General features: G+C 38.3%; 1 protein-coding gene across 1 annotated transcript in view; it reads right to left on the bottom strand.

Annotated features, from left to right (window-relative positions):
* PTPRN2 (protein tyrosine phosphatase, receptor type N2) overlaps positions 1-25,771 on the bottom strand; it is a 373,439-nt gene that overhangs the window by 191,109 nt on the left and 156,559 nt on the right. The window contains exon 8 of the mRNA XM_026053004.1: positions 18,474-18,538. Within this exon, the coding sequence (XP_025908789.1) occupies positions 18,474-18,538 (65 nt within the window). The remainder of the gene's footprint in view (positions 1-18,473; positions 18,539-25,771) is intronic.

The raw sequence follows: 25,771 nt of genomic DNA on the forward strand, positions 1-25,771 counted from the left end.
CACATGATCAGAAAACTGCATTTTTTTTAGTACTAAATTCTGATGAAAATACTGCCAGAAGAACTCCATCCCAGTGCTGCCAAATAGCTCAGCTAAACATACGGTGGTTGCCTTGCATTTATAGCATGTTTCGAAGACTGTAAGAGGTAGGTCATGAATGCTATGTTATAATCCTGCTAAATCTAAATGACCTTTCTTCTTGCCCTGTCCTCATATAAAACGGAACAAGTGGACAGTCACTACTTTATGCAATTTCCAGGTAAAATTTAAAATATAAACAATTTCCAGAAATTGCATTGAACTCTGTTCAAGACTTCACAATTTTCTCTTGATAATGTGCTTAAATTGTAGCAATTGCCTGGAAAACAGAAAATATGATAGGGAAGGTGGAGGAAAGAAAGCACTTACTGGTAACTATACACTAAAGAGATAAGCAATAGTCATGATCTGACCTAACATTATTCACTTCTGTACAAGAAGGAGCTTTTCAGAAGAAATCAAATGCTAAATACCTGTATATAATTGTGCAGACTGTAACCTGTGAAGTCACACACTATTAACTAATCACTATACTTCAACTAATGGCAGCATATAGTTACTAGGTAGCTCCTAATAAGACACACACATTGACTGCCTGAGAATTAACAGGGAAGTGATTCCCTCCACCACCACCAAAAACATCTCTGAGTCAATCTGATTACACAGGAGTTCTGTTTTGACTGATCATGCAGCAGATAAATGCTGACTATACTGTGTATAGATAGATAAAGCCTACACTTTAGTTGATACAACATAAAAAAATGCAATTACTGAAGTACATTTGCTGCTTTTTCAATGGGTTCATTTTGAATATCAAGAACAACATGGAGAGTGGTAGCAGAATAAAAAATTTTTGATTTTTACCCAACTTTCTAGCATCCAGTAGAATATGTATGTTATGCAAACTATCTTCACAATAGTGCAAACTATCTTCACAAAGATATTCTGTATCTTTAGTAATGGATTTTAATAATATTTCTTGTCCTAAAAAGTCAGGCATTCTTAAGCAAATTATTTAAATATTTAAGATGAAGCTAAATTCAAAGCCATTTCACTATTCTACTTGTCCTATTTTAGGACATGATTCAATGGCCACAAACAGAAATGTAGGAATTCTGTCTGAATTTGTGGAAAAGCTTCCTGACCGTGCCCTCAGAGCACTGGAATAGGCTTCCCAAAGAAGTTGTGGAGTCTCCTTCTCTGGAGATATTCAAAACATGCCTGGACACAACCCTATGCAATGTTCCCTAGATGTCCCTGCTTGTGCAGGGTGGTTGGACATGATCTCCAAACGCCCCTCCCAACCTTGACCATTCTGTGATTCTGTGATTCTGTGATTCTAAGTTTTGGGGGTTATCTCCCTCTTCTGGCTGATCCAAAGACCTATGACTTCTCTTTCTGTTCAAGTGCTATGAGGTTTGTGTGAACAGAGCCCTGTCTTAGCTTCTACGGATGTGGATTTGTATAGAGACTGCTTTATCTGTAGGTACAAATTTGAAACAGTAGTTTATTTTTTTATGGTATAGCACTCTGTCCTCTACCATGAGACCACCTATCAACCCCTAAGAAGGGGTGAGAAAGCAATGAAAATCATAGAATCATAGAATCATAGAATGCCGAAGGTTGGAAGGGACCTCAGAGGTCATCGAGTCCAACCCCCCTGCTCACACAGGGTCACCTAGAGCACGTGGCACAGGGCTGCATCCAAGCGGGTTTTAAAGATCTCCAAAGAAGGAGACTCCACAACCTCTCTGGGCAGCCTGTTCCAGTGCTTTGTCACCCTCACAGTGAAGAAATGCTTCCTTAAGTTCCTGTGGAACTTCCGATGCTTCAGTTTGAAGCCATTTCCTCTAGTCCTATCCCTGCCCACCACTGAAAAGAGGCCACCCCCTCTCCTCCTCACTGCCTCCCTTGAGGTATTTATACACGCTGATCAGGTCCCCCCTCAGCCTCCAAGAAAGAACAAATGAGAGAGAACAACATTATTACATTTTTCTTGTGAGTTATTTTGAGATTTGGGGACACACCAGGGGTTTCTAACAGTACCTGAAGAGAAACACAGTTGTTTGCATACACTACAAGTGGCATGACTATTTTTGTATCCCAATCACACATCTCCTCTGCTGGCACCAGTTAGGGCTCTTTCGATGCCATACATTTCTCACAGCTTGATGCAACAAACTGCCCGACAACTATATTGAGAAACAGCTTGTTTTGTTTTTCTAATTTAGAAAACAAAGGCGCATTGCAAGCTGCGCTGACTGGGAAGTCATACATCTTTAACACAAAGTGAAAAGGAAAAGAAAAGAAGGAAGCCTCCTCTAGCTACAGCAGACACTTCCTGTTTCTTTGCAAAGCGCCCTGTCAGCATGGCCACCTTCATGCCAGTTTTCAACATGAGTTTTAAAAAAATGATATTTCTATTGTCTTTTATATTTCAGAAGTTATTGTTTAGGAATTTGCTGCCTGTAAAGAGAGGCTATGAGGTTTTGTCCAGTGGGATTAATTATGAAACCAGTCTAGATTACAGAATATTCACTACATAGGCCAACTGCTCTCAAAGGTCTGCCTTAGAAGGTGACTTAATTTTTAAGTCGAATTATTAAGGTCCTGAATATAATGGTCCAGACCAAAACTAGCCATCACCATCGTATGTGAAGACCAACCTCCTCCTCCCAGGAAAAGGTCCTGCCCATAGCAAGAGCCCTTTCTAGTCTCACTTTAAGAAGTCAGCATCAGCCAAGTATCAGCCAAGTGGAAACTAGAACAGGTCTAGTGATGGTCTCTTGTCACCATTCAGAAGTATAGGAGAGTGGGAGAAATTATGGGTTTCTTTGACTACTCCAGCTCTGTGCACTCATGAATACTATTGCTAAAACAGCAGGAAAAGGCCTTTGGCTGCCACAGCTTTAATATTCAGATGCTCTGGCAAAAATGACCACAAATGAGACTCTGGTCTCTTTCTCTGGAGATCTTGAAAACCTGCCTGGATGCCACCATGTGCCATGTGTCTAGGTGTCCCTGCGTAAGCAGGGGGGTTGGGCTGGATGATCTCTAGAGGTCCCTTCCAACCTCAACAATTCTGTGATGCTGTGAAGTGGCCCAAGATCACACTTGGGGAACTCCAATATAAGCTTATCAGACAAAAACAGTCTGATTTATACCATTTACATCTTCAGCCAGCATTGCAGATTGCAGACAGATCTCCTATTAACCTTGTTACATACATTGCAGAATCATCTCAACACCTCAAATCAAATGGTGATGCAATCTATAAAATCTTAGCTTTTAGATTTAGAGCTTGCATCTATCCCACGTGACTAAACAGCTTTAACTAAGCAGTCCCAGCCTTTGGCTTTCTTGGTAATCAATGATGGGAAATAGAAGGTCCATCCATAGTTGAATTCCTGATTATAAAGCTAAGCTGACAACACTGCTGTCACAGATGCTTCAGTGAACTGTCTGTGCAGCGAGAGTTTGGGGATATGAGGGTAGTTCTCAATAGATTTTTCTCATCAGTGGGTTCAGATCCTACTGGAGCAGGAAAGGGTGCAGGGAGATCTTGGAAACTCAGAGCCTGTCTTGGGCCACGTTTACACTGCTGTTAAGGCTTTGTAAAATGTCAGAGTCCTACAACCTGTGAGCCTGGGAACCGCGTGCCTGTGATTGCCTGCTCCTACTGTGTTCTGTGAAACAGCTTTCCTGTACAATTTCTGCAAGTAGGCAGGATTCCATCAAAGAAATATCTTATATCTATACATATCAATCATTTTCTCAGGAAGAAAGACTCAGGAAAACTCCAAATGTTTGCTAATCTGTCAGGTGTTTAGCATGTGAGCATCCATCCTGATGGTTCCCTGTAGGTGCCACATAATTCTAATTAATAATAAAGACACCAGACACTGCATGTGGCTTGGAAGAGATTTTGCTCTGAAAGCTAACTTTGTCTCCTCAAGGAAATGGGTAGCAGTGCTGAATTCATACGCTGCAAAAAAGTCATTTTACAAGAGAGGAATTCTGTGGTTCCACCTCTCCTGAGCTAGAAAAGCCACAGATGACACAATTTTCCTAAGTCTTTCCTAAGTCTTCATGACCAAGCTGCTCTTCTGACATGTGCTCTGATGGCAGGCTTCTAAGACCATGTACGTGCCAGTACAATATAACATTGTGCCACTGAATAGATAAGGGTGGTTGCTTCCCTCCAGATTTTGGAGGCTATTCACATTTCTAATCTGTCAGGCGATTTGGCAGCGCAAATTTGGGAGTCCCCAGGACAAAGCAGAAATTTCAGTGGAAATTTAATTGCCTTGAAATATATCAAGTTGCCATATTTTGTTTATTTCCTGAGATTCAATTACGAAAATTGCCAGTCTGCAACTCCAAATTGCCTGACAACTGTTGAACTTAGAGTCTCACAAGGATAATCACCCCAGAGCACAACACACGCATCACTCCGCCACCATAAATTAATATAAGCTGCCAGTAATTGAAAAGGGCAGAATCAACTGCACACCTCCTGTAGTCACACAGCGGAATAATGAGGATGTCACTCCGTTGTCTCCTGGGCAGGATCCTCTGCTACTTTGGTTGTTAGAGGTTTTTTTGCTAGACACATTGGGTACAAATATGGTTTCACTTCACAAACTGTCTCCATGCCCTCATCTGTCTGTTCAGCCTTGTCAGATGAGGATTTCACACATTGTTTTCTGCACATGTCCTAATCTTAGTGAAAGTTTCATTTTCCCAGCCCATTGCCATAGGCTATTAGTCTGGCAAAGAACTCAAGCTCAAAATGAAAAAGATAAAATAGAGACAAGACAGCGGCCACAGCTACTATAGCTCTGCGTTGTCTTGTCTCACCTAGAAAAATATGCTTAACAAGAGCTGCTCCATTGCTGGAGAGCCGGCAGGACAACCAGGTGTAGCGTGTCATGCTTCAGGAAAATAACCTATTGCTGAAAGTTTTTATAACCACCCAAAAATGTTTCTCAAGTTCACTATGAGAGTAGACAGAGGTACATAACTTTGTTAGCTAATGAATGCAAAATAGCAACTTGGTATCAACCACTGTGGATGTTACTGACCAACAAGATCACAGACAACACCTGGATCTGCTCCAGACTCTGACTGTTAAAGTCTAGATGTCAAAATTTTATAATGTAAATTCAAAATTTTATTCACTAATGACTTATTTTATTATGATATGCCTGTAAGATCTTAGTTATCCAATAGACCATTATTATTTTTGCCTTATTGGTATTAGCAATGAACCTCAGATTATTTATGAGTTGAAATTCTTTTGCATGAAAAGACAAATATGTTTTAAAATGTAATGATATCCTGTCAATTTATTACAAAAAAAAAAATTGAAGATTTTGGCTTCTTTGGGTGAAAACCTGTCTTTTCTGGTTTAGAAAAGAATGATTTTCCTTTCAGCATTCAAATTTGCATGCGAATATACTGTGCATGTAATTTACATACCATGCTATACTGCAGCCTCTTCCTCTCCTATTGTAAACTCCAGGATTGGTTGCTTGCATTTCATAGCTAGGATTATTAAAGCATTTTGCTAAGCTAAGTCTGAAGATAAGCCTTCATCCTGCTGTTTCTGGAATTGCATACTAATGGATGGGAAAGGTGTCTTTCTGCTTGAGGCACTGGATTGGGCATGGGATCCAACACCAAATTTCTCACACATTTTAAGTTTGGGCAACTTCACTTGATATCATTATAGCTCAAAGCAAGGACAATAATGCCCTTTATTCTCTTTCTTTTCCTTTTGGAGTGATTTTCTATAATCCCTCAAAGGCACTTTTTCTTTTACTCTGTGTGGGAAGGTGAGACAGGAGAAGCTACCCCAGAAGGTGATAGGACAGGGGAGGTGGACCTGAGTTAAAGTCTCTCCATTATGCAAGGATCATACTAAGCATATAGGACCTCCTTGAGGTAAAATAGGTTACAGAGATTAGTGCTATGAGTCCTTACCATTGTATTGATTATATTATTTATAAACAGCATTGTGCTACTTTACTTCAAAAGCTACATTGATATGTGCTATCACTTAATGAGTTTCTAATCGATGTCATCTCCATCACTTGAGTCAAATTCCAATCAGAATTTTAGTAGAAGCAAATATAAGTATTTGATTTTTTCCCTTAAATTGTCCATCTGTTGCAGCCAGTTATTCACTTATAGATGTAGAATTCTTAGTTTCCTTCATGACCAAACAACTATTATCTACACTAAAATTAACAGTAAAACTTTTAAGAAGGTAACATAAAAAAAGAGGAAAGTGCTGGAATCAGGTGGTACTGCCTAATCCCAGTTGAGCAGCTCTTCTGTTTAGCTGAAATCAGCAGAATCAATTTAGCATTTTGGGGAAAGGTAAAGAGAGAAGAATGAGTTCTGTTCTCAGCACTTCTCTGGTCAGATGGGTAGTACATAGGAGAGGCCATTAATATCAGCCTATGTAGATCGAGCTGGGTCAAGTTGCACTGGAAGAAGATGCACCTCTTTCTGGGAAATGAAGGGATTTCCCAGAAAATATCTAGCTACTGCAGCTATCTGGCAAAAAGAAAATGAAAACACCTGCATGCCAGACATCTGTGTGCTACTGCTGAATATCCATCTGCTATATATGCTGCACGCTTTTCTTTTCTTTCCTTTTTTTAAGCTTGGCAAAGGACTTCATTAGGAAGAAAAAGTCTCTGAAAAACATTTTGGACAAAGCTGCCAGCACAGATTGTACAGTAAAAGATAGCAGGTCTGCCAGAGTACATGCACACCACACTGCAGGATGCTTGCGCTCACCTAGCAATGATTTATTGCACAATTAGTGGAACACTGCAACTGTAGAAGCAGCACCTCCACACTTCAATTTGCAATCCTCCCAACCGTATTTGTTTTATTTGCAATAGTAATAATTTCAGTATTTGTATTATAGCTAATCTCCTTCTGGTCAATAAGAATGCCCTTTCTCTCAGAGCATTCCCTGTTTTTCTACCTCCTTTCCTTTCTCACTTTCATGCTACTGGCCATACAGGTGAAAGCTGATGTGACTACTGTCCAGTTCCAGGTGAAGAAAGGATACCTTTTGTAGGATAACTTTCCAGGAATTAATTAAACTTAGTGATGGTATTTGGAGTTGGACTGAGTCACCCAAATACTTGTGCTACAGTGGTCAGTAGGTAGATAATATTATCCAGTGTCCTGCAGCAGTCATAGCTGTGCTAGATAGACCTAAGAAAACAACACCCTCCAACAAAAATGGGTGGCCCCCTATACAGAGCTATTTGTAACATCAATTATAGAGCTCATTAAAAAATTAGGTCATTAGAAGTACAAGGAAAAACAAGAGATAATGGACAATTACTGAGTTTCCCCATTTAGGAAACAGTTTTGAAACTCAACATGTGCTTGCTGTAGAGTATTAATAATAAAAATAAGTATGTCAAGGCTAACATTTCTTTCTGGAGGCCATGCTGGAGAAGTAGGTTTTCATACTTATGTCAACAGATAATATATTATCCAAAAAAAAAAAAGTTTTGAATTGAACACCTTAGCAGACAAATATTTTAAATGAATATTTTAAATGACATAGAAAACACACTACTCATTTTTTGAATAAACTATGATACAATTTACCTATGGAATATATTTCTTACTGTAAAGACTCTGTTTGGTCCTCCAGTTTCTGATGGCCTAACTCTTCTTATGTGCACAGCACACAAAATAGACAGAAAGGTTCACTCTTCAGGTTGTGCATATGCACGCACAGATACATAGATACACACACAAAACCCTAGAGCAACGTACTGCACTTATCTTCTTCCCATTTTTAGATCATACATATTTCATTAAGCTTCATGCAGAGTGTCTTCTGATTTATGGTAATTGTCAACAAAAGCAAAAAATGCTGACAATTTTAACCCTGCAGTACTAAGGATTTAACTGGGATAAAATTAAAATGTTTAAGGAAAAAAAAAAAAAACCACCCTAAGCCACTGGGAGGTTGACCCTGGAGATGTCGTCAATTTTTTATTTTATTTTATTGTGTTTGTTGTCTATGGGAGCAGATGCCAGCAGCAACATCTGATGTACCGGACACCTCCAGTGTTATCCCAGCATGCTCATGGCCTGGAGGACTTGGAGTGAGACTAATTTCCATATCAAACCCAATTTAGATGAAACATCTTGGTTAAAAAAAAAAAAAAAAAAAAGAGCCAGCGCATCAATAGCCCCTTGATTAGATTTTCATCTCCTGAGCAGACAAATATGAATATTTATTACCATGAATGCAGATTTCCCTCTTTCCATTGCTCTGATCTTGAATATTACCCACTGCTAATTTTTATGAAAATTTGGGCAACATAATGTTTTCACATAAACTGACAGTTCTTGAGATAATCCCGTTATTGTTCGGTGGAAAATGACAGTTTCCGCTTATTCATGTGTTAACGAGGGATTAAATATTGTTTTTCATCACCATAATCTAAGATGGACTGGAAATTAAAATTCGAACATTGTGCATTAGCAGGGCTTTGAGGACCCGAATTTGTTTGCATTCACTTAGTGAAGATCTTTAAATTAACAGTTTGACAAGCAGGTGAAATCAGCATCATAAAAACAACACTAATATTTATAAAATAAAAAGCACGACCTGTTAAAGGCAAAGAGCCAGAGAAGAAATACTTTGCAAAATGACACCCCTTTGCAATGGCAAAGTGCACACTGAGCTGTTGTCAGCACCAATAACCTTCGGGCATTAATGGACTCAGTTGCTTCTACATAGCACAGAATCATGTCCCTTTCCCTTCTCACAGGTGCTGATGCTCAAACATTCGATATCTGCAGCTCCCATTGAAAAACTGTGCTGTGATAGATCTACCTATCATGCTAAAAGCAATGGTACGGACCCAAGAGCAGTTTTTATGCTGGCCATAATGCTGTACTCACGGTCTGTTTATACAGCTTTTGGTGTGCAATAGCTAGATACGTATAGTTCTTCACTGTAACAAAGGATATTTTGCTGGAGCTGAAGGAATGTAAGCAACTATAAGGGATCAATTATCTCTGTGATATTTCGATACAATATTCAGTAGTGTCAATTGGAATTAAGACCATCTACCAAAGTGAAAACAGACAGATCTGTGATGCTCTGCAGTTGATGAGGCATTACATCACATACTGCTTCAGCAGAAGAAGCTCTTTTACTTCAGTAAAGTAAGTCTGTGATTCCACCAAACCAAACCAAACCAAACCAAACCAAACCAAACCAAACCAAACCAAACCAAAAAAATACACCTTCGATATAAGCCAAAGGCAAACTGAACTAAAACTATGCTTAGTCAAAGCAACCCAAACATCTTCCAAATCTTAAAACTCTCATCAGTAAAAAACTCGTGGATACAAAGGAAACTAAAATGCAATGGAGTTTCTACAAAGTTATTTTAATAGAAAGCCTCATGTTTATATTTAGAACCTCTTTAAAACTATTCTGATTAAAATACCGTTTAATATGTGTAGTACATAAAGGCCTGTGCCTTCCAGAGGATGCTGCAGTGATGCCCAGCAGCACAGTGCACACACAGCAGCACCAAAACCACGTTGTCTCTGTAGATGAAACAGAGCAGGGAACAAGTAGAAGACAGTTGTGGGCTGGAAGAATGAGAATGCTTTATGAGACCAAATCTTCGGATTTCACAGGAAACAGATCAGATGTTGAGTTCTGCAGCCTGGTACAACACAACCCCATAATATATGGAGCAATTCTTCCTGTATTTGGACAGGAAAAAAAGGGAAAGGGCTGAGTCACTGCTACAGTTCAGGCTTTAATGGCAAGGAAAGCGCAGACCCTACTTTGGATTCTGCCAAACTGAGGTGGCCTGCTGGGAATGGCCCCTTGCCCCGATCTTACCCAGACTTGTACAGATGAGAAATGGGTCTAGAAGAGCACTAGTTGGCACAGGGCAGAAGGTCTGTGGATGATGGTGCTGAATTTCATGAATCAGTACGCTAATCTAGCACAAACAATCACATATTCCTCTGTGAAGATCTTCCATGTTGTAAAATATATATATATATAGGAATATATAAAATGCAGGCCAACAAATCATAGTATATAGAATAACATAATTTTCAAGTAGAATTACATTGCAGTTTGCTGAGGCAGTCAGTGCTAGCATCTAAACGTATTTTCTTTACAGGTCTATAATGTTTTTAAGAGGAATTTCTTCTTTATAAACAATGGCCCCACGTGGCTTAAAACCATGGCAAATCCTTAAAACAAACATATGCTACTTTTCTTTAACGGAACAATGTTAAAAAGGACAAAAAGAGGCAACACTGGGAGGATGCCTAAGTTCCCGAAGCCACAAGGCAGAGCGTATCTTGTTTCATTTTACATGATACTGAATAAAAATTGCATTGCTGTAGTTGCCATAGCAACTGCCACATCACTTGGCACTTCTGCTCCTTTAAATCACAGAGCTCTACTGTAAAGGAATTCATGAACCGACGTGACACTTGAATATTTGCGCTTTTTACAAGGTTTCAGGCAGAAAACATAAATCAATATACACTGATAGTTGTCTCTGAAAATCGCGTTTGTTTTATATTTCTTAGCATTGTAATCTCCTCATTTTCTTGTCGTGTTCTCTCCAAATTTGTAAGGAAGGTGGAGGGCGTTGTCATGATCAGAGCACAAGGAAAGAAATTACTACTGACACCTGATTTCCAGACTGAAGCTGTGACCTGTCATTCAGATGTCAAAATACCTCTGCTATGCAATATTCAAATCAAATATAAGGGATAAACATTGGAACTTTGCCCTTGCACAGCCAGAGAGGCTGCGATATGTGACAGCAGACAGTCTCACTGGCGGGGAGCTACCTGTTTAACTCTCGCATGCTCAGTAGGCTAAGTGGTAAGTCTAAGTATATACTTAAAGAAAAGAACATTTTAAAATTTTGCAGAATCAGAGCCATGAGGTTTGTTGTTTTAAAATCTTCTGGATACAATACAAAATCACAGAAGTAACATGACAAATTACACCGTAAAATAATAGTTATTTTCATTTGCTTTTATTTTCTGTCTTTTTTTTTCCTTTTACCCAAAATAGGAATGCATTTTTTTGAAAAGCAGCCCTCTAGTGGGCTATGTGCAATTATGAATAGTTAATAAATAACATTATCTCTAAATATTAGCTAAGATATGTTTTGCAAAAACATACAAGATCTTAAATAAATGAGCCATAGAGCTTCATCATTCTCTTTGGATAAATTTAATGTTCTATTTATTTTTTCCCTTACAGCCCTTAAGGCAGTACTATATGACCAACTTCTGCTTAGTACCACTTTACTATATATGTGTACCTGGAAAAGTATAATAATAGGGTATTTTATTCACTGTTGGTATGACAGCATTAAAGTAGCATATTATTATTATTCTACTTAAATGCATTATTTTATTTGGAAGGGTCTCATGGCTTTAAAATCTGTAATTTCTTAGGAGAAAAAGGGGTAAAGCAACTGTTCTTTGCTGTGTCACACTAAGAATATTTCTAGAACTGTGCTCTTAAAAATATATAGGTTTTTATTTAGTTATCTTTTATCTTATTAGCATAAATAGCCTTTAACTTACATGTCTTAAGCAAAGAACCTGTCCAACCTGAAGCATTCTTTGTCAATAGTAATATGTTTTGCTCCAAAGCGTGGTAGCCCTGGAATGCTCCCTGCAACTGCTAATTGAAGTAGCCATGCCAATTAGCAAGGAGCTGGTGGTAGAAGACATCTGTAAGATCTCCAGTCACTATTTGGTAGAAAAGAACCTTATGAAGTTCAACAAATGAAAGAGCAGGGGGGAAAAGCAACCTCATGCACATGGGGACATATACATATACATGTACATGAGGACCCTGCAGACTGGGGCTGACCTGTTGGAAAGCAGCTCTCTGGAGATGGACTTGGGGTTCTTGGTGGAAAGCAAGTTTGCCATGAGCCAGCAATGTGCCCTTGTGGTCAAGACGGCCTCCTGAGTTTCATAAGGAAGAACATTGCCAGCGGGTCGAAGGAGGTGATCCTCCCCCTCTACTTAGCCCTGGTGAGGTCATATTGAGAGAACTCTGTCCAGTTGTGGGACCCTCGATGAGTCCCAAAATGAGTCTCAGAATGAGTTACTAGAATGAGTCCAGTGGAGGGCTGCAAAGATGATGGACTAAAGCATCTATCATGTAAGAGAAAAGGCTGAGAGAACCGTGACTGTTCAGCCTGGAGGAGACTGAGGTGGGATGTTACGAACATGTATAAGTGTCTGAGGGAGGGTATAAAAAGAATGGGGACGGACCCTTTTCAGTGGTGCCCAGTGCCTGGTCTCTTGGCACAAACTGAAACATGGTAGTGCTGTCTGAACATGAGCAGAAACTTCTGTGAGGGTGACAGAGCACTGAAAGAAGTTGTGCAGAGAGGTTGTGGAGTCTCCTTCCTTGGAGATATTCAAGAGTTGCTTGGAAAATATCCTGGGCAATGTGCTTAAGGTGACCCTGCTTGAGCCAGGGGATTGGAGTAGATAAACTGCAGGGGTTCCTTTCTACCTCAACCATTCTGTTATTCTGTTATTCTGTTATTCTGTTATTCTGTTATTCTGTGTGATTCTGTGATACTGTGAATTCTTAAGTAACAAGGACAAAATAATGTGATTTATTGAGCTTTAAACTATAATTTTATAGGAAAAAAGATGGTGAAACCGAACTTGCAGGAAATGCTGTCTGTGGTTTCTGCTGGTCTAAGAAGGCCAATCCTATAGTACAGAGACAGCTCCAGCTTGAGCAGTTCTCTTAAAAACTCAGCCACGGCAGGGATGCTCAATGAATGGGGGAGAATCTACCCTTGACTCTGGCTAAAACTTGAGTACCAAGGCAGGCATCGCTGCTGTGGTCACACTGCTCTCAGGATCCAAACAATCTTATTTAAGTGCAGCATCTCCATGTATTCCAGTTCATCTCTGGGTACAATATGTGCTCCAGATCAGAAAATTACTGTTGATTGTCACTGTAGGAAAGCCAGCGGGTGTTGGTCCCAAGCTAATTAGGGCATTACAAACCAAAAGCTAACCTTAGCAATTCTACTGAGCAGTCAGAGGGGATCACAAAAAAAACCTAACATTTTATTTTTTCAGTAGTATCAAAAGATTTATTGCATTTTATACAAACTTCTATTTTTATGGATTATAATACCACTCTGAGTCAAATCTGGATAAACAGATGTTGATGACAAAATATGACAACAAAAGGATCAGGATAATTTAGAAATCTGACTCCTGCCTCAAAGAATCTTTTACATCATTAGAAAGTGTCTTACCGTGTCTTCTAGTTCCACTAGAATTTTTAAATACAGACTCCTTTTCTTTATTGTAATAACACTACTTTATGCAATGTCAACATAATTCTACACCTATCAAAATATCTATAACTGAGAACACTCTGAAACGTGTCAAAATATTACTGCTCTATTTTAGAACATCTAGCTATACAGAAAAATGTTCTTTTCACATATATTTTGATTAAGTTATTTCCACTTGGTTTAGAAATCTATTCTAATTCTTATGTCTGTCATAATACGAGAAATATGATTCAAATCCTACAATGTTAAAATTTGAGTGATGAGCACATTTTGTGCAGCTCTGCTCAGAAATTGGAAGAGTTAATTTAAAATAATGCATTCCATGGTTGGTGCAGTTTTACCAGCTCAGGACAGAGAAATGCCATTCCCTGGGTGTTTTTCAGGCCTTGATTCAGACATCATTTATAATTCAAATCACAGCATCTTAGCTCAGAAAACAGATTTGAATTATTATGCTTTCTGGAGCTACTGAAGAACCTGACCTGTTATTTTGAAAATGGTTGTTGAAAACAAATTTCAACCAAAAACTAGCTTAAGCAGTTATTTTTCCATTTCATTGTAACTTAATTTGTGCTATCATTTGAAATTTTCTTAAACTGGAGCTGGACTGAAATTGAATCTGAACAGCTCTGGTCACTGTTGAGTTCAGCCTGGAATTGAACTACAAAGCACTGAGCTTTTATAATAATTCAAAACTACTTAAGGAAAAAGAAAATGCGAAAATGTGGAAAGAATTGTGAAAGCATTTGGAAGGAATTCTAGGTTAACCAGTTCCTTCCATGCTGGGCCACGGTTGTTGGCACCTGCTGAGCTCCCACAAGCTGGAGAGCGGCTCCTGAGGATAGGTGGGCACGTGCCTCTGTGTAGGACTGGAACTCCGGACCATGCTGAATCCATAGCTCAGCAGGAGTTAGGCATAAGTCCTCATAAGCAGGCTTTCAAATTCTTTCACCGTTTTTTTCAATGCTCTTAAGCATTGAAAGTGAATTAAAGTGAATTGCAAGTGAATTAAAAATGTCAAATTTGATCCAATGTGATCAAATTTTGACCCTGATATCTTGCGCTTGGTTATGAAGAACGGTAATTTCAATTTCTACCTTTGTAAAAGACAAGGCCTCTGTCATGTTGGGTGCCAGGAAAACAGAGCTAAAGGTCCTAGCTGAGTGCTACTTAGCTTTTCAGGCTTTTTACCAGAATGATTTCCTTTACAGTATCATGACAATCACACACAGAAATAATGCCATGTTTATGTTCATACTCAGCCAGAGGAGGTTCCTGAACTTCTGAAGATGACCTGGGGACTGCTGAGATTTATTTTATCTATGAGTTATCAGATCCAAATACCTCCAAATCTCTTCATGACTGCTGAATAATCAGGAAGGTGTGAAAATCTCATGATGAATTTGGGTAGCACAAACTTCATGCATGACAGTCACCCAAAAAGTCTTTGAGAATTACCACATAGGAGTTTCAGAGTTGTGAAAATGGTGCTGGAGAACTCCAAAGAGAAAATGAATCTCCTGAAAAATTACAGTTTCAGAGGCAGAAATGTGATATATAGTACCAGCACGCTCAAGATTTCAATACAGACACTGTTTTTCTTTACAGCAGAGTTCTACCTGGATTTTTGGTATAATAGCACTCTTACAAATAAGAAAGATGCCAAAATAATTAGCACCTTTAGAGAGATATGCAGCACATCAAACTCTGTTCCAGCTCCCTAGCTCCCTGGACTACTGAATATTCTGCCAGCAAATGCTGAACAGGTGCACTGTGGAAGTACCAGTAAGGTCTGTCATTCCACAGACCTAAAAGAAATTCTGTTTACCTAAGGCTCCGGCAGTAGTTTGCACTATATCATCCAAACCTCGAAATGTAGACATTTTTCAAGCCAACATCCTGAAATATGAGTATCTGTTGATGTTTCAGGTAAGGAACTCATTTTTGATCTTGTTAAAATGGTGCCTGGTCTCGCCTTGCCTTTGCAAAATGCAGCTGAGCTTAGCTATATGTAAAAAATACACTGAGGCTGTGGAAAATCTTTTACATGACATAAGAGATGATCAAGTACATTGTAACTGTGGTAAACTTCAGACTATTACCCATGTCATTAGTGGTATATATTTATGCAGCAGGATAAAAAGAATTCATCCACCCTCCTCAGCCTTGACTGAATGGCTCAGTAAGCATGGGGTGAATTTTATCATACACTTTTGCTTTTGAAATGCCATTCTTGAGAGACTGAGGAGCCCTGAAAGGCATTTCTCTTCCCCATAGTGAGTGAAGCCATTTCCTTCAGCCACACTTAATGCTTGATTAGTCATTGGTGTCTACACGTTTCTTTCTGAGGAACAAATCCTATTAATCAGTGATCCTGACCTAAAACTGATTCCACTGTCCAAAGCAGCAAACATATTACTGCAGAGCTTAGAACAATTCCTGCTGTTTCATTTACCACTAGTACCTAAGCAATTCTTTTTGAGTTATTTCAGATAGGAAATTTGCTATACAAAAACAATTGTCATTATTTTACAGTCCTGCAACTGAAGATTAACTTAGCCATGAATCTGACCTACTGTCCAACCAAAAGCACATCTCTCAATCTGAAAGTAAAAAAGCTAAGTCTTTTTCCTTGTTCTAAGTACTTTTGATTTGAGGATCTTGCCTTTGATTTATGGTTACCATTATATCTAATTATATTCACAGTGTGTGGAGCAGAAGAACTCCTAATTCAATAAAAGGCACCTTCATTTTAGTCGAATATGTACTTTCTGTTATTTTAACAATGTTAAACACCAAGGTGAATCAAAAATGAACTGCTAAACTGGATTAACATAGTTAGATGTAACCTGAAATAAACTGAATCTGATATCCTATCAACAAAGCAGCAGCTTGGTTACAGCATTTAGGTAAGACTCTACAGAAATGTGTTCGTTATGTGCACAATCATAACTGATAAGACTTTAAAAGGGGAATATACACAGGTGGGAGAATTCACATCCAACAAAATATATAAGCAGCTGAATAAATGCTCTTCCATCATTTTAATGTTCCAAACCACTTGTTTCTTTTCACTGCTGATCACTGTATCTCAAATGTAACCTAGAATATATTCAGGCCTCAGATGTCTGCTTCTCTTTGGTTAATTCATTTTCACATTTTGCCTTCTAAGAATACATATTTGGCAGAGTGTAAAACACAATCATCTGTCAAAGTCTTTATTAATTCAAGCTGAAGCAGTAGGTTCTTTTAAAGCTGTGATGGTACAAATATATGAGAGGTGAGTTCTGCAGTGACAAGTGATGATTTTTAACTAAACTCAGCCCAGGGTCGAGGCTGGGGGGAACTCTAGCCTAACCACTTGTCCATTTGTCCTAGTTATATTTATTTAGCGGGTCTGAAAAAGCTAGGAACTTCTCTAGGCTTTATCTGCGGTACATTCTTAAGACTACCCTGGTTACAACAACCCTGTTACTACCACTTAGATTAATGAAGTACTTAGCAGGTTGTCACCTGACTTCTATTTCAAACATCTGGAAATGCTTTCTTTCTCCACCGGCTATGATAAGATAATTCCTTTAAAGATTATAAGATAATAATTCCTTTAAAGATAAGTGTGTGAAGTTAAGCAGGGACCTGAGATTTTGATTTAAAGCTCTTTGAAGTCAGCTGGGATCCTTTCAGTGATTTCTGAAGATTTAGAATCAGACAGATACATGGAAGCATTTCATTAGCACAAGGCATCTCACTGACTTCCAGGGACAAATTGTACTGGATGTGGCTTCCATGGTGCCTGCCACAGTCCTGGTTCACTGCCATTTCATGGAAGGCAGGGCTGGAAATAGCACAGATGCAGTTTGAGGCTGGTCTGAAGTCAGCACACAGTCTGAGAGCATATCCACACTCAGAATACAGGCGACACTACTCATCCCTTTAATATACACATCTCTTACAGCTCAGACAGAAGAAAAAAAAATGCATTTTTCTTTCTCTGATGAGCTTAGCTTTGCATGTTTCCAAAATCAAATTCTTACAATTCTTACTCTGAGACTGAGAATCTGAGCACATCTCAGTGTTGGTACCTCTTTAGGACTAACTCTTTTAGTAATGTGAATGAAATTATTGAAGGATCTCAGAAATCTTGGCAAGAAAAGCTCTTATTCTGATAAACTGATAAAAAAACAGAAATATCAAAAATGAAAATCAGTAGAAGAAAAAAAGTAGTTCCTTCAGCTGCAAGCTAGTCACTCATTATTGTTACTACTGAGAATAATGTAATCACAAGAAAAAGACATTTATCTAGCACTGTAAGCCTTCAAAACTAGCAAAATTATTAAATGAAAAGGAAAAAAAACCCCAAAACTATGTACACAAAATTAGCACAAGAATTAGCAATCAACTGTAGTTCATACAAGGTTCTTAGCAGATAGCATCATCTTTTTTAATAAATGATGAACTGCTTAGTGGAGTTTTTGCTTAGTGATATCACCATAATAACAGACATATGTTTTATTTATATTTCAAGTTACATCCAAAATAAGCAAGTCATCCACTGACAGATTCTCTCTAACATCTGAAGACCCCCAAATATAAACTTTCATTGATCTATACGAGATAGTACACCATCAAAACCAAGGGGAATCATACAACAGCTTCAGTTGCTGTGCTCATCTTTGGAGATTTTGTTCCTGCGATACAACAAAGCTAGAAACTGCATTTCTTAAAGCTTGCTGCACTTTCCTCATAAAGATGGTTATTTTTTTCTCTGTGGGATACAGTGCTATTTGTGCAGCAGATTGTATTTTGACAGATGCAACTGTATCAGAAAAAAGGCCTTTAGCACTATCAGACTGGTAGCTCACAAACATGCATGAGCTCCAGGATTTTACAAAAAAAAATCCAGAATGCAAAAAAAAAAAAAAAAAACCCCAAAACCAAACCAAAACACACACACACAATCCCTCCCCCCCAAAAAAACCCCAAGGAACCCACAATTAAAATGATTTTGAGAGTACAAAATGTCCTCAAGCCACTTACCTCCCCCATGCCTGTCTCCAGAATTTTCAGTCCAGTTGTTTTTTCAAGCTTCTCTTTGTTTATAGCTGTAAGGGAAATTAAGATTGTAAGAGTTAAGGGATAGCTGAAATATGCATGATTTTGCAATGTTTATAAAACAACCAACCTTCCATTCTATCCTTGATCAACAAATTCACTATAATTCTTACTTATGTGATCTGTGGATGATATTTCCCTGATAACAGCTCTGCTATTTGGTGATTTTGAATGCATAAGTATGTTATTAATTGTTCTTTATTCTGGAAAAATAAAGCCAAACCAGTTCTGCTTCCTTGTATGCACTATATCACCCTTCACTTCCAGAATGGTTCAGAAGAATTCTCACCATCAGTAAGACCTTGTCTTGTTAGCACAGCAGCACCTCACCACTGTGACAGCAATAATAGGATATGTACCAGATAATGATACAGTCCTACCCAGTATGTAAGACAAATAATTTCTTTCTCAGTGTTAGGATGCAATGCACAACATTTTCCTTCATAAAACTGAGATTTTTCCTGTGCATCAGCTTATATCTTAGTTAAATTTTTATATAGTCTTTACATAATTTTGGACTGTATGTGCTCACAGGCTCACAAAACAAGGTCCAACCAAGTCTTCAGGGGCAGCACAAAGAAGAAATTATTCCCCGGTTGTTGCTATGGGTAAGATCAACCCCTGGTTGATATGGTTTAGATCACCTAGTTTTGGTGAGAAGAGTTTGGCCATGCAATTTCCAAACTGTCATGCGGACTCCATGGACACATGGCCCAAAACAAGGCACTTAATTTATTAAACTATTTATTAAAGTAGCAATTAAACCACAGAACCTTGTTAAACACTCCTAGCTTTAGCCACATAGTCATTGACTATCTAATCGAGGCTGGTCATATTGGTTCTTTCTGTAGTCAGTGAAAGAGATGGATATTTTAATGAGATTATTCATCCCCTATGTAGGGTGCCTGTCATTACAGGGACAACTGGGGTAGACTCAATTCTAGGGTAGAGCAGCTTCTCAATTTTAGTTGGCTGAAGGACGCATTCCTCGAAGAAAACACAAGAAGCAAGTAGGATGGGACATCCTATACACAGTAAACTTGCAGAAAGAAAAAGAAGCTTCACATATTTTCCTTTCCTTTTGCAAAAATATATTTAACTGTTGCTATTTAGCATACGCTCAAAACAGTTCACAGAGCAGCAGACAATTCTTAGAAGCAATGTTATTGTGAGATAGCACTCCACTCCGCTTGTCCAAAGTGCAAGGCAAATAACTCACATTTATTTCAGAAGTGAGCTATGCCATTAGGGCTCATTCTTACTTTATGTATTCAAAATGTCTCTTGATTTTAAAAAGAGTTTGTATGTGCAAAGACTGAAGAAGTAAAATTTCATGTAATTCTAACACAGAGACACTTTTCTGGTAAGAAATGACTTTAGTAAGAGATTAATTTTTCCCATGATTTAAATTGATAGGAAAGCTCTGTCCATCCTTTAGACCCACATATATTTTTTTTGTTGTTTCAATATGCTACCTATAAGACTGATGGGAACATGAGCTCATGCATACCAGAACATTTAAGCCATACAATTTACTATGTACACAGTACTTTACACAATAACAAATCTATTTAGTCCACACTGAGTCATAACAAAGATAGTTTTGTGAATACAGTTATCTTCATTTTTTACTGAAACAGAGGCAGAAAAAAATAGAGAGCAAAGGGTGGTCAGAGGATTAGAGCATCTTAAAGGTGGTAGAGGATTAGAGTGACCATTAGGAGTCTAAACTTTCTATGCATCTTGGTATATAGGTCCTTGCCAGCTGTGCTCCTATAGATAGGCAGATCAGCAAGACTGTTGTGCACAATGATGAAAAGACAGCATGCCTAGACTACGTGGACTGAAGCTATTGCCGTTGCATTGCACGTATTGTCCAGCAAGAATTTCAAAAAATACCCAAATCTTTGCAAACAAGTTTTTCAAGTCTTTAGCTCCATCCTCTGAACTGTGTATTTTTTTTAACCAATATTCATGTTCAGCACCTGTCATGCCGTGTTTCTGACACTCTCCTTTGCAGATGTGCCATTTCATCTCAAAGATGTTCTGTGTTACCACACTGACAGTCTCATATCTAGCATACATATTAAAGCTAGATTTCTGACAAATGCAAAGATTCACATGAGCAACAGGACAGCAAACAGAAAGCTCTATTGACTCCTTCAGAGAAATCCAGCTGTCCCACACCTGATTTGCTGGTAGCTGAGGATAAATAAAACTGCACAATTCCATCATTGCAAAATAAAGGGAATATAAACAAAAAAGCAAGCTTAAATGCCTGGGTATCATTTTCTACCATATGAACAGTTAGCAGGAAAAATTGGGACTGCCCTATTGCTGAACTGTGTAATTATATCTTCCATACTGGAAGATTCCTGTAGACTTTAATTACTGAAGCTTTGATTTTAAAGTGTAGTAAAGCCATATCTTCCCTCTGCTCCCTGATATAGAGGAAAACACAAAGCACAGCTCTGAAGACCATCCTCACATAAATCCTGGCAAAATTGGGAGGCCTGGATGTGACACTGAGGAAATCGTGACCTGAAAATGGTCAGACTTGGTCATTCTTAGAATGTAGACACTGCCCACAGCAGCCCATCTTTGAGATGTTCATTCTAGGCTTTTACAGGAGCATATTTTAGCATATACTAAATGCATATTTATTTGAAGAGCTCTACTCCACAGCAGTTCAGGATGATCAAAAATTCTGTGATGTTCATCTGGAGATGATGAACAGTGAATATCATTACTACACATAACTATGATTGGAGTTTAACAACAGGTAGACAGTAGACTATAGATAGATAAGAAAAAGTGGTGGTAAAGCAAATCTACATATTTAGAAGCTGTCTTACTCATCCTCTGAAAACTGGCCCTAAATTTTTGAAGCATTTAAATTTGCTACCTGCTAATTTCTATTCTAATGTAAATATACAGCAGACAATATGTATCTTGCAAATGTTATGAATAGGAAATGAAAATTCTGGGTATAATGCACATTCCAGCAAAGGTGATTATTACAGCCAGAGGCTTAAAGTCCTGAAATACTAATGGAGAACTGGCAAACTCGACAGCAAAGAGGCATAATAAAAACAGCTANAAAAAAAAAAAAAAAAAAAGAAACAGCAACATATAAATCCCTTTTTTAATCTCCCACTGAAACAAAAAGGGTTTCCAAACACACAAAAAAAGAAAGCTTTTAAATTAAATTCGCTAGATGAAGGATATGCAAATTACCTGAAGAAGCAGAGCCCTATAATGTTCTCAAAATTCTGCAATAGCCTATTTAATTAGTATTTTAATTTATCAGAATAATTCTTTGCACTTGACAATTTATGCAGTATTCCATATAATTAAGCACGTAGCTACAGTGGAATAATTTTGCCTACTCTCTTTATACCAGTTATTTTAACCTGAAAGAATCCGTGGAAGTCTCTTCTGTGATCTAAATTGCAACAGGGACAACTTAATGGCTTTGCTCTATTAGAGAGCACGGCAGCGGTGTTACTGAGTGCTTGAGGGTAGAGGTTGTCGCTGTTCATAGGCTTCACTAACCTGTGCCAGGTCTGATGCATTTTTTGACAGCTAATACTTGTTTCCTTTAGCAAAGCTATCTGTCACTTGGCCTATTCAGGAGTTTTTGAGTGGATGGCTTTGTAGGTCCATTGGTTACTAAGAGAAATGCGCTAAGCCGGGTTTCATGCAGACCTCCAAACTCATTGCAGGAAGAAGGAAGCCCTGAGGAATGAGGAGTTTAGAAGAGCTTGTGATAAAGCAGGCTGTCAGACACAACATCACCCTCCAGCTTAGAGATCACCCCCCTGCCCTCTGACATGAGGAGAATCCTGCTCCAGGGGGAACCTCTGTCCAGCTTCAGCGATATCACAGGCTTTGCCCACTCTATGCAAGAAAACAAAACAGCCTTAAATATGAAACATGTTGGTGGGATGATTGTGTCCTCAAAAGGAAACCTTTTCTCATCAACTGTGAACCTGATTTTGAGGGCATGTTTCATCTAATTAGAGAAAAAGAAGTTCTTATTGCCATATGATTTCCCTGACCTCTATTCTATACGTCCATTTTAGAATGAGACAATTAATTCCCTAGAGTCAGTGACTATATTGACTGGACCTTCACTAACTATGAAAGAGATGGAGGGGAGTTAAATCAGATTTATATGACAGTATAGACACTGTCAAAGGGATTGTACAGCAACCACCCTCTTCCAATCAGTTTACTGAAAAGCATCTTCAGCAGAGCCTCATTTGGAAGATCTTCATTGATTTTCTTCTCTTTCAGGAAAGGAAAGAGAAAGCAGGAAGGAAATTTGGAGAGGATAAGTCTTCATTTCGACCTTTAACTTCTTTAACATTTTTCCAAATTTAACACAGGCAGATGTTGCATCTACTTGACATCAAGTCCTTTCTTCCTCCTCTCCGCTCCCCCAGCAAAACCCCAAGTTATATGGAAGACTGCTTCACTGGGTAGGCCAAAAAGGCTGCCTTCATCTATGTTTGGCAGACCATGCATGGTAGCATGCATTTACACAGCAAGAACAGTTTAATGAACTTTGAGTTAGATATTTTGGTACCAATACGTTCAGCATATTGGTAAGAGTTAATAAAAGCTCCTATTTCTGTAATAGGAGATAAAACTTCCCTTGTAACAACTCGGTATGGGGTAGTATGTGGAGTCACTTGTGCTGGGCTCCCTCCATGCAGTGCAGGGTCCCCTTCCAGGGGTTACAGCCTGCGGATTAGAAATTATTCCTTATTGGCAATTGGTAGCATCAAGCTGCAGGTGAGTAAGCCAAAAGCGCAACATGAGCATATAAAATCTCCGTCTAGAAGCAAAAATGACTAATTCAAGTGGTCACACACAAAGAGGAGAAGCTTTCCTTCACTAAATTTTAAAAATCAATTAGTCAGAGAAAAACATATAGGATGCTGTCAGAAAAAATATTTTGTCTTCCATTTATTACTATGTGAATGAGTGAGATTGTTGATTCATGTATAATTTCAAGATAGCTGGCAGTCAGGCCTGAAGTGAAAATGGTTGGAAAAAAAGTTAAAGCTACATAGTCATACTAGTGACAATCTGCTAAATATTATGTCATATTTAATTTCCAAGTCATTTTTCAAATGTTTTTAATTAGATATTGTTTCAGTCTCACGTGCATTATTTAATTTCTAATAACAACATTTCAGCTTTCAATCTGTTCAGCTACAGTTCTTGCTGCCTGGAGTAATTTAAGCTCTCACTCGCATCTCCTGCAATTTTCAGTGCACAGATTCCCTGTAACCTGCTCTAGACAATCAAACTGACAGATGGAAATTTCAGCCAGGCTCAGCACTCCCAATGCAGCTTGCATCTTGGTTTTTCTCAGTTCTTAGTATGAAATATAAGTTCACTAACTTATGAAACACAGTCCAATCTGCATGCACATAATCAAGGAATTTACTATCACTGTTTGTCTTTAATTCTCTTAAAAAAATAAACAAATACAAAAGATGAGGGAAAATAATAGCAGCACTGTATGCTGTCGGAAGCGTAAAATTGACCTGTACTGGAGTAGTTGGAAATGCTTCATAATTGTTTTAACTCACTCCCTAAAATAATGTTACTTTCCCCTCTCTAAACACTCACTCTCTCAAATCCCTAATAGCCTATGGTCAGATAATATTCAAGGTAGCTCAGCACAGTCTGATACATGAGGACCTCATGTAGCTATCTGTTTGCATAGATAAGATATGTATATTGTGCACATTCTTCTTGCCTGACTGCTTATATTGATTGATTCCTGCTTATTTTGTAAGTAGCTGCTCAACTGAACGTTTTCCTGGAACTGTCCTTTAAAGCACATTGCTATTTTAAAAGTGATATTTAAATTGCAGTAAAGGAGTTTGAGATATATTAAGTGACATTTTCATGTTTTTCTGGAGCTGTTATGCTACCGGTGGGATCTATCTCTACTAACTACATCTGGTACTGCCTTTCTGAGATAGCTACTCTTTATCCACTGCTTGTCCCAAGAGGCCCTCCAAGTCCTATATTTTTATTTATACATATATATATATGAAGTCCTATATATATATATAAATATAGGACTTGGAGGGCCTCTTGGGACAAGCAACCCAGTTTGTTTTTTCAACAGTAAACCCTTTATAAGTAACACATAGGTATACATATGCCAAAATACTTCTGCAGTAAGAAAGACCTAAGTCTATTTTCACCTACAGCCAGAGACAACACCTACAGCTAAGTGACAACAGTGTTGAGGTATGAGCAAAACCAGCCTATACGAATTAGAAAATAATAGCTTTTTTTTCCCATTCTAAATACTATCTTTTAGAGCTTCAGAAACCTGTTCTAAAAAACATTCCCCATAATAATAGGCAACTGCCTAAATGGCCATAAATAAAAGAGTATTAACAACATGAATACTAATAACAAAAATGACTTAGTTATGTGATGTTACAGATACAAAATACTTTTCAATTAATTCTTAACTGTGACATTTTAAACACCATTAGCCGTGTGAATACTGCTCATCTAGTGCTGTCTGTTACTTGATAGAGTGTAGTGCACATGTGTAACAATTTGCCTGCATACTTAAACTTATTTAATACTTATCTAATATTTATAGTTGAAGGTATACCAATTCACCTTGTATTAGCAGAAAGTAGAAAAAAATGTAAAAAGTGTCATTCTGTCTTTCTCATTAAAATTAGTTTAGAAATAGAATCTTTGATAAGATTTGGCTCTATACAGCAAATCTAGTTAAAGCAACCTGCAGTGCTGTGAGCTGCAGCTAAAGTTGAATATATTCAAGTAAACCAAAGCAGCAGGACTGGTGAGATTGGCACTATCGTGGATCATCACTCTCAGCAAGCTCCTTTCTGAACTGATCGTTGTCTTGATCAACTTTTTAATTGTACATTTTAAAGTCCTAGGAGAAAAACTTTGCCACCATAGGTTAATTCTTTGCATTTGCAAATCAGAAGAAGGATTCCTGTTTCCTCGCAAAGGCACAGAGGGTAATAAGGATCATCTGGATTTCTTTCAGCCATTCCCAGTGTTTGAACTTTCTGTCTCTTGACCTTCTCAGTACCACAGAAAATAACACCAGTAAATGAGCCTAAGGCCACAGTTCTCCTCTCCTCTCCTCTCCTCTCCTCTCCTCTCCTCTCCTCTCCTCTCCTCTCCTCTCCTCTCCTCTCCTC

The sequence above is a fragment of the Nothoprocta perdicaria genome, unplaced genomic scaffold (assembly GCF_003342845.1).
Source record: "Nothoprocta perdicaria isolate Ctin4 unplaced genomic scaffold, notPer1 scaffold_95, whole genome shotgun sequence".
In the NCBI taxonomy this organism is placed as follows: Eukaryota; Metazoa; Chordata; class Aves; order Tinamiformes; family Tinamidae; genus Nothoprocta; species Nothoprocta perdicaria.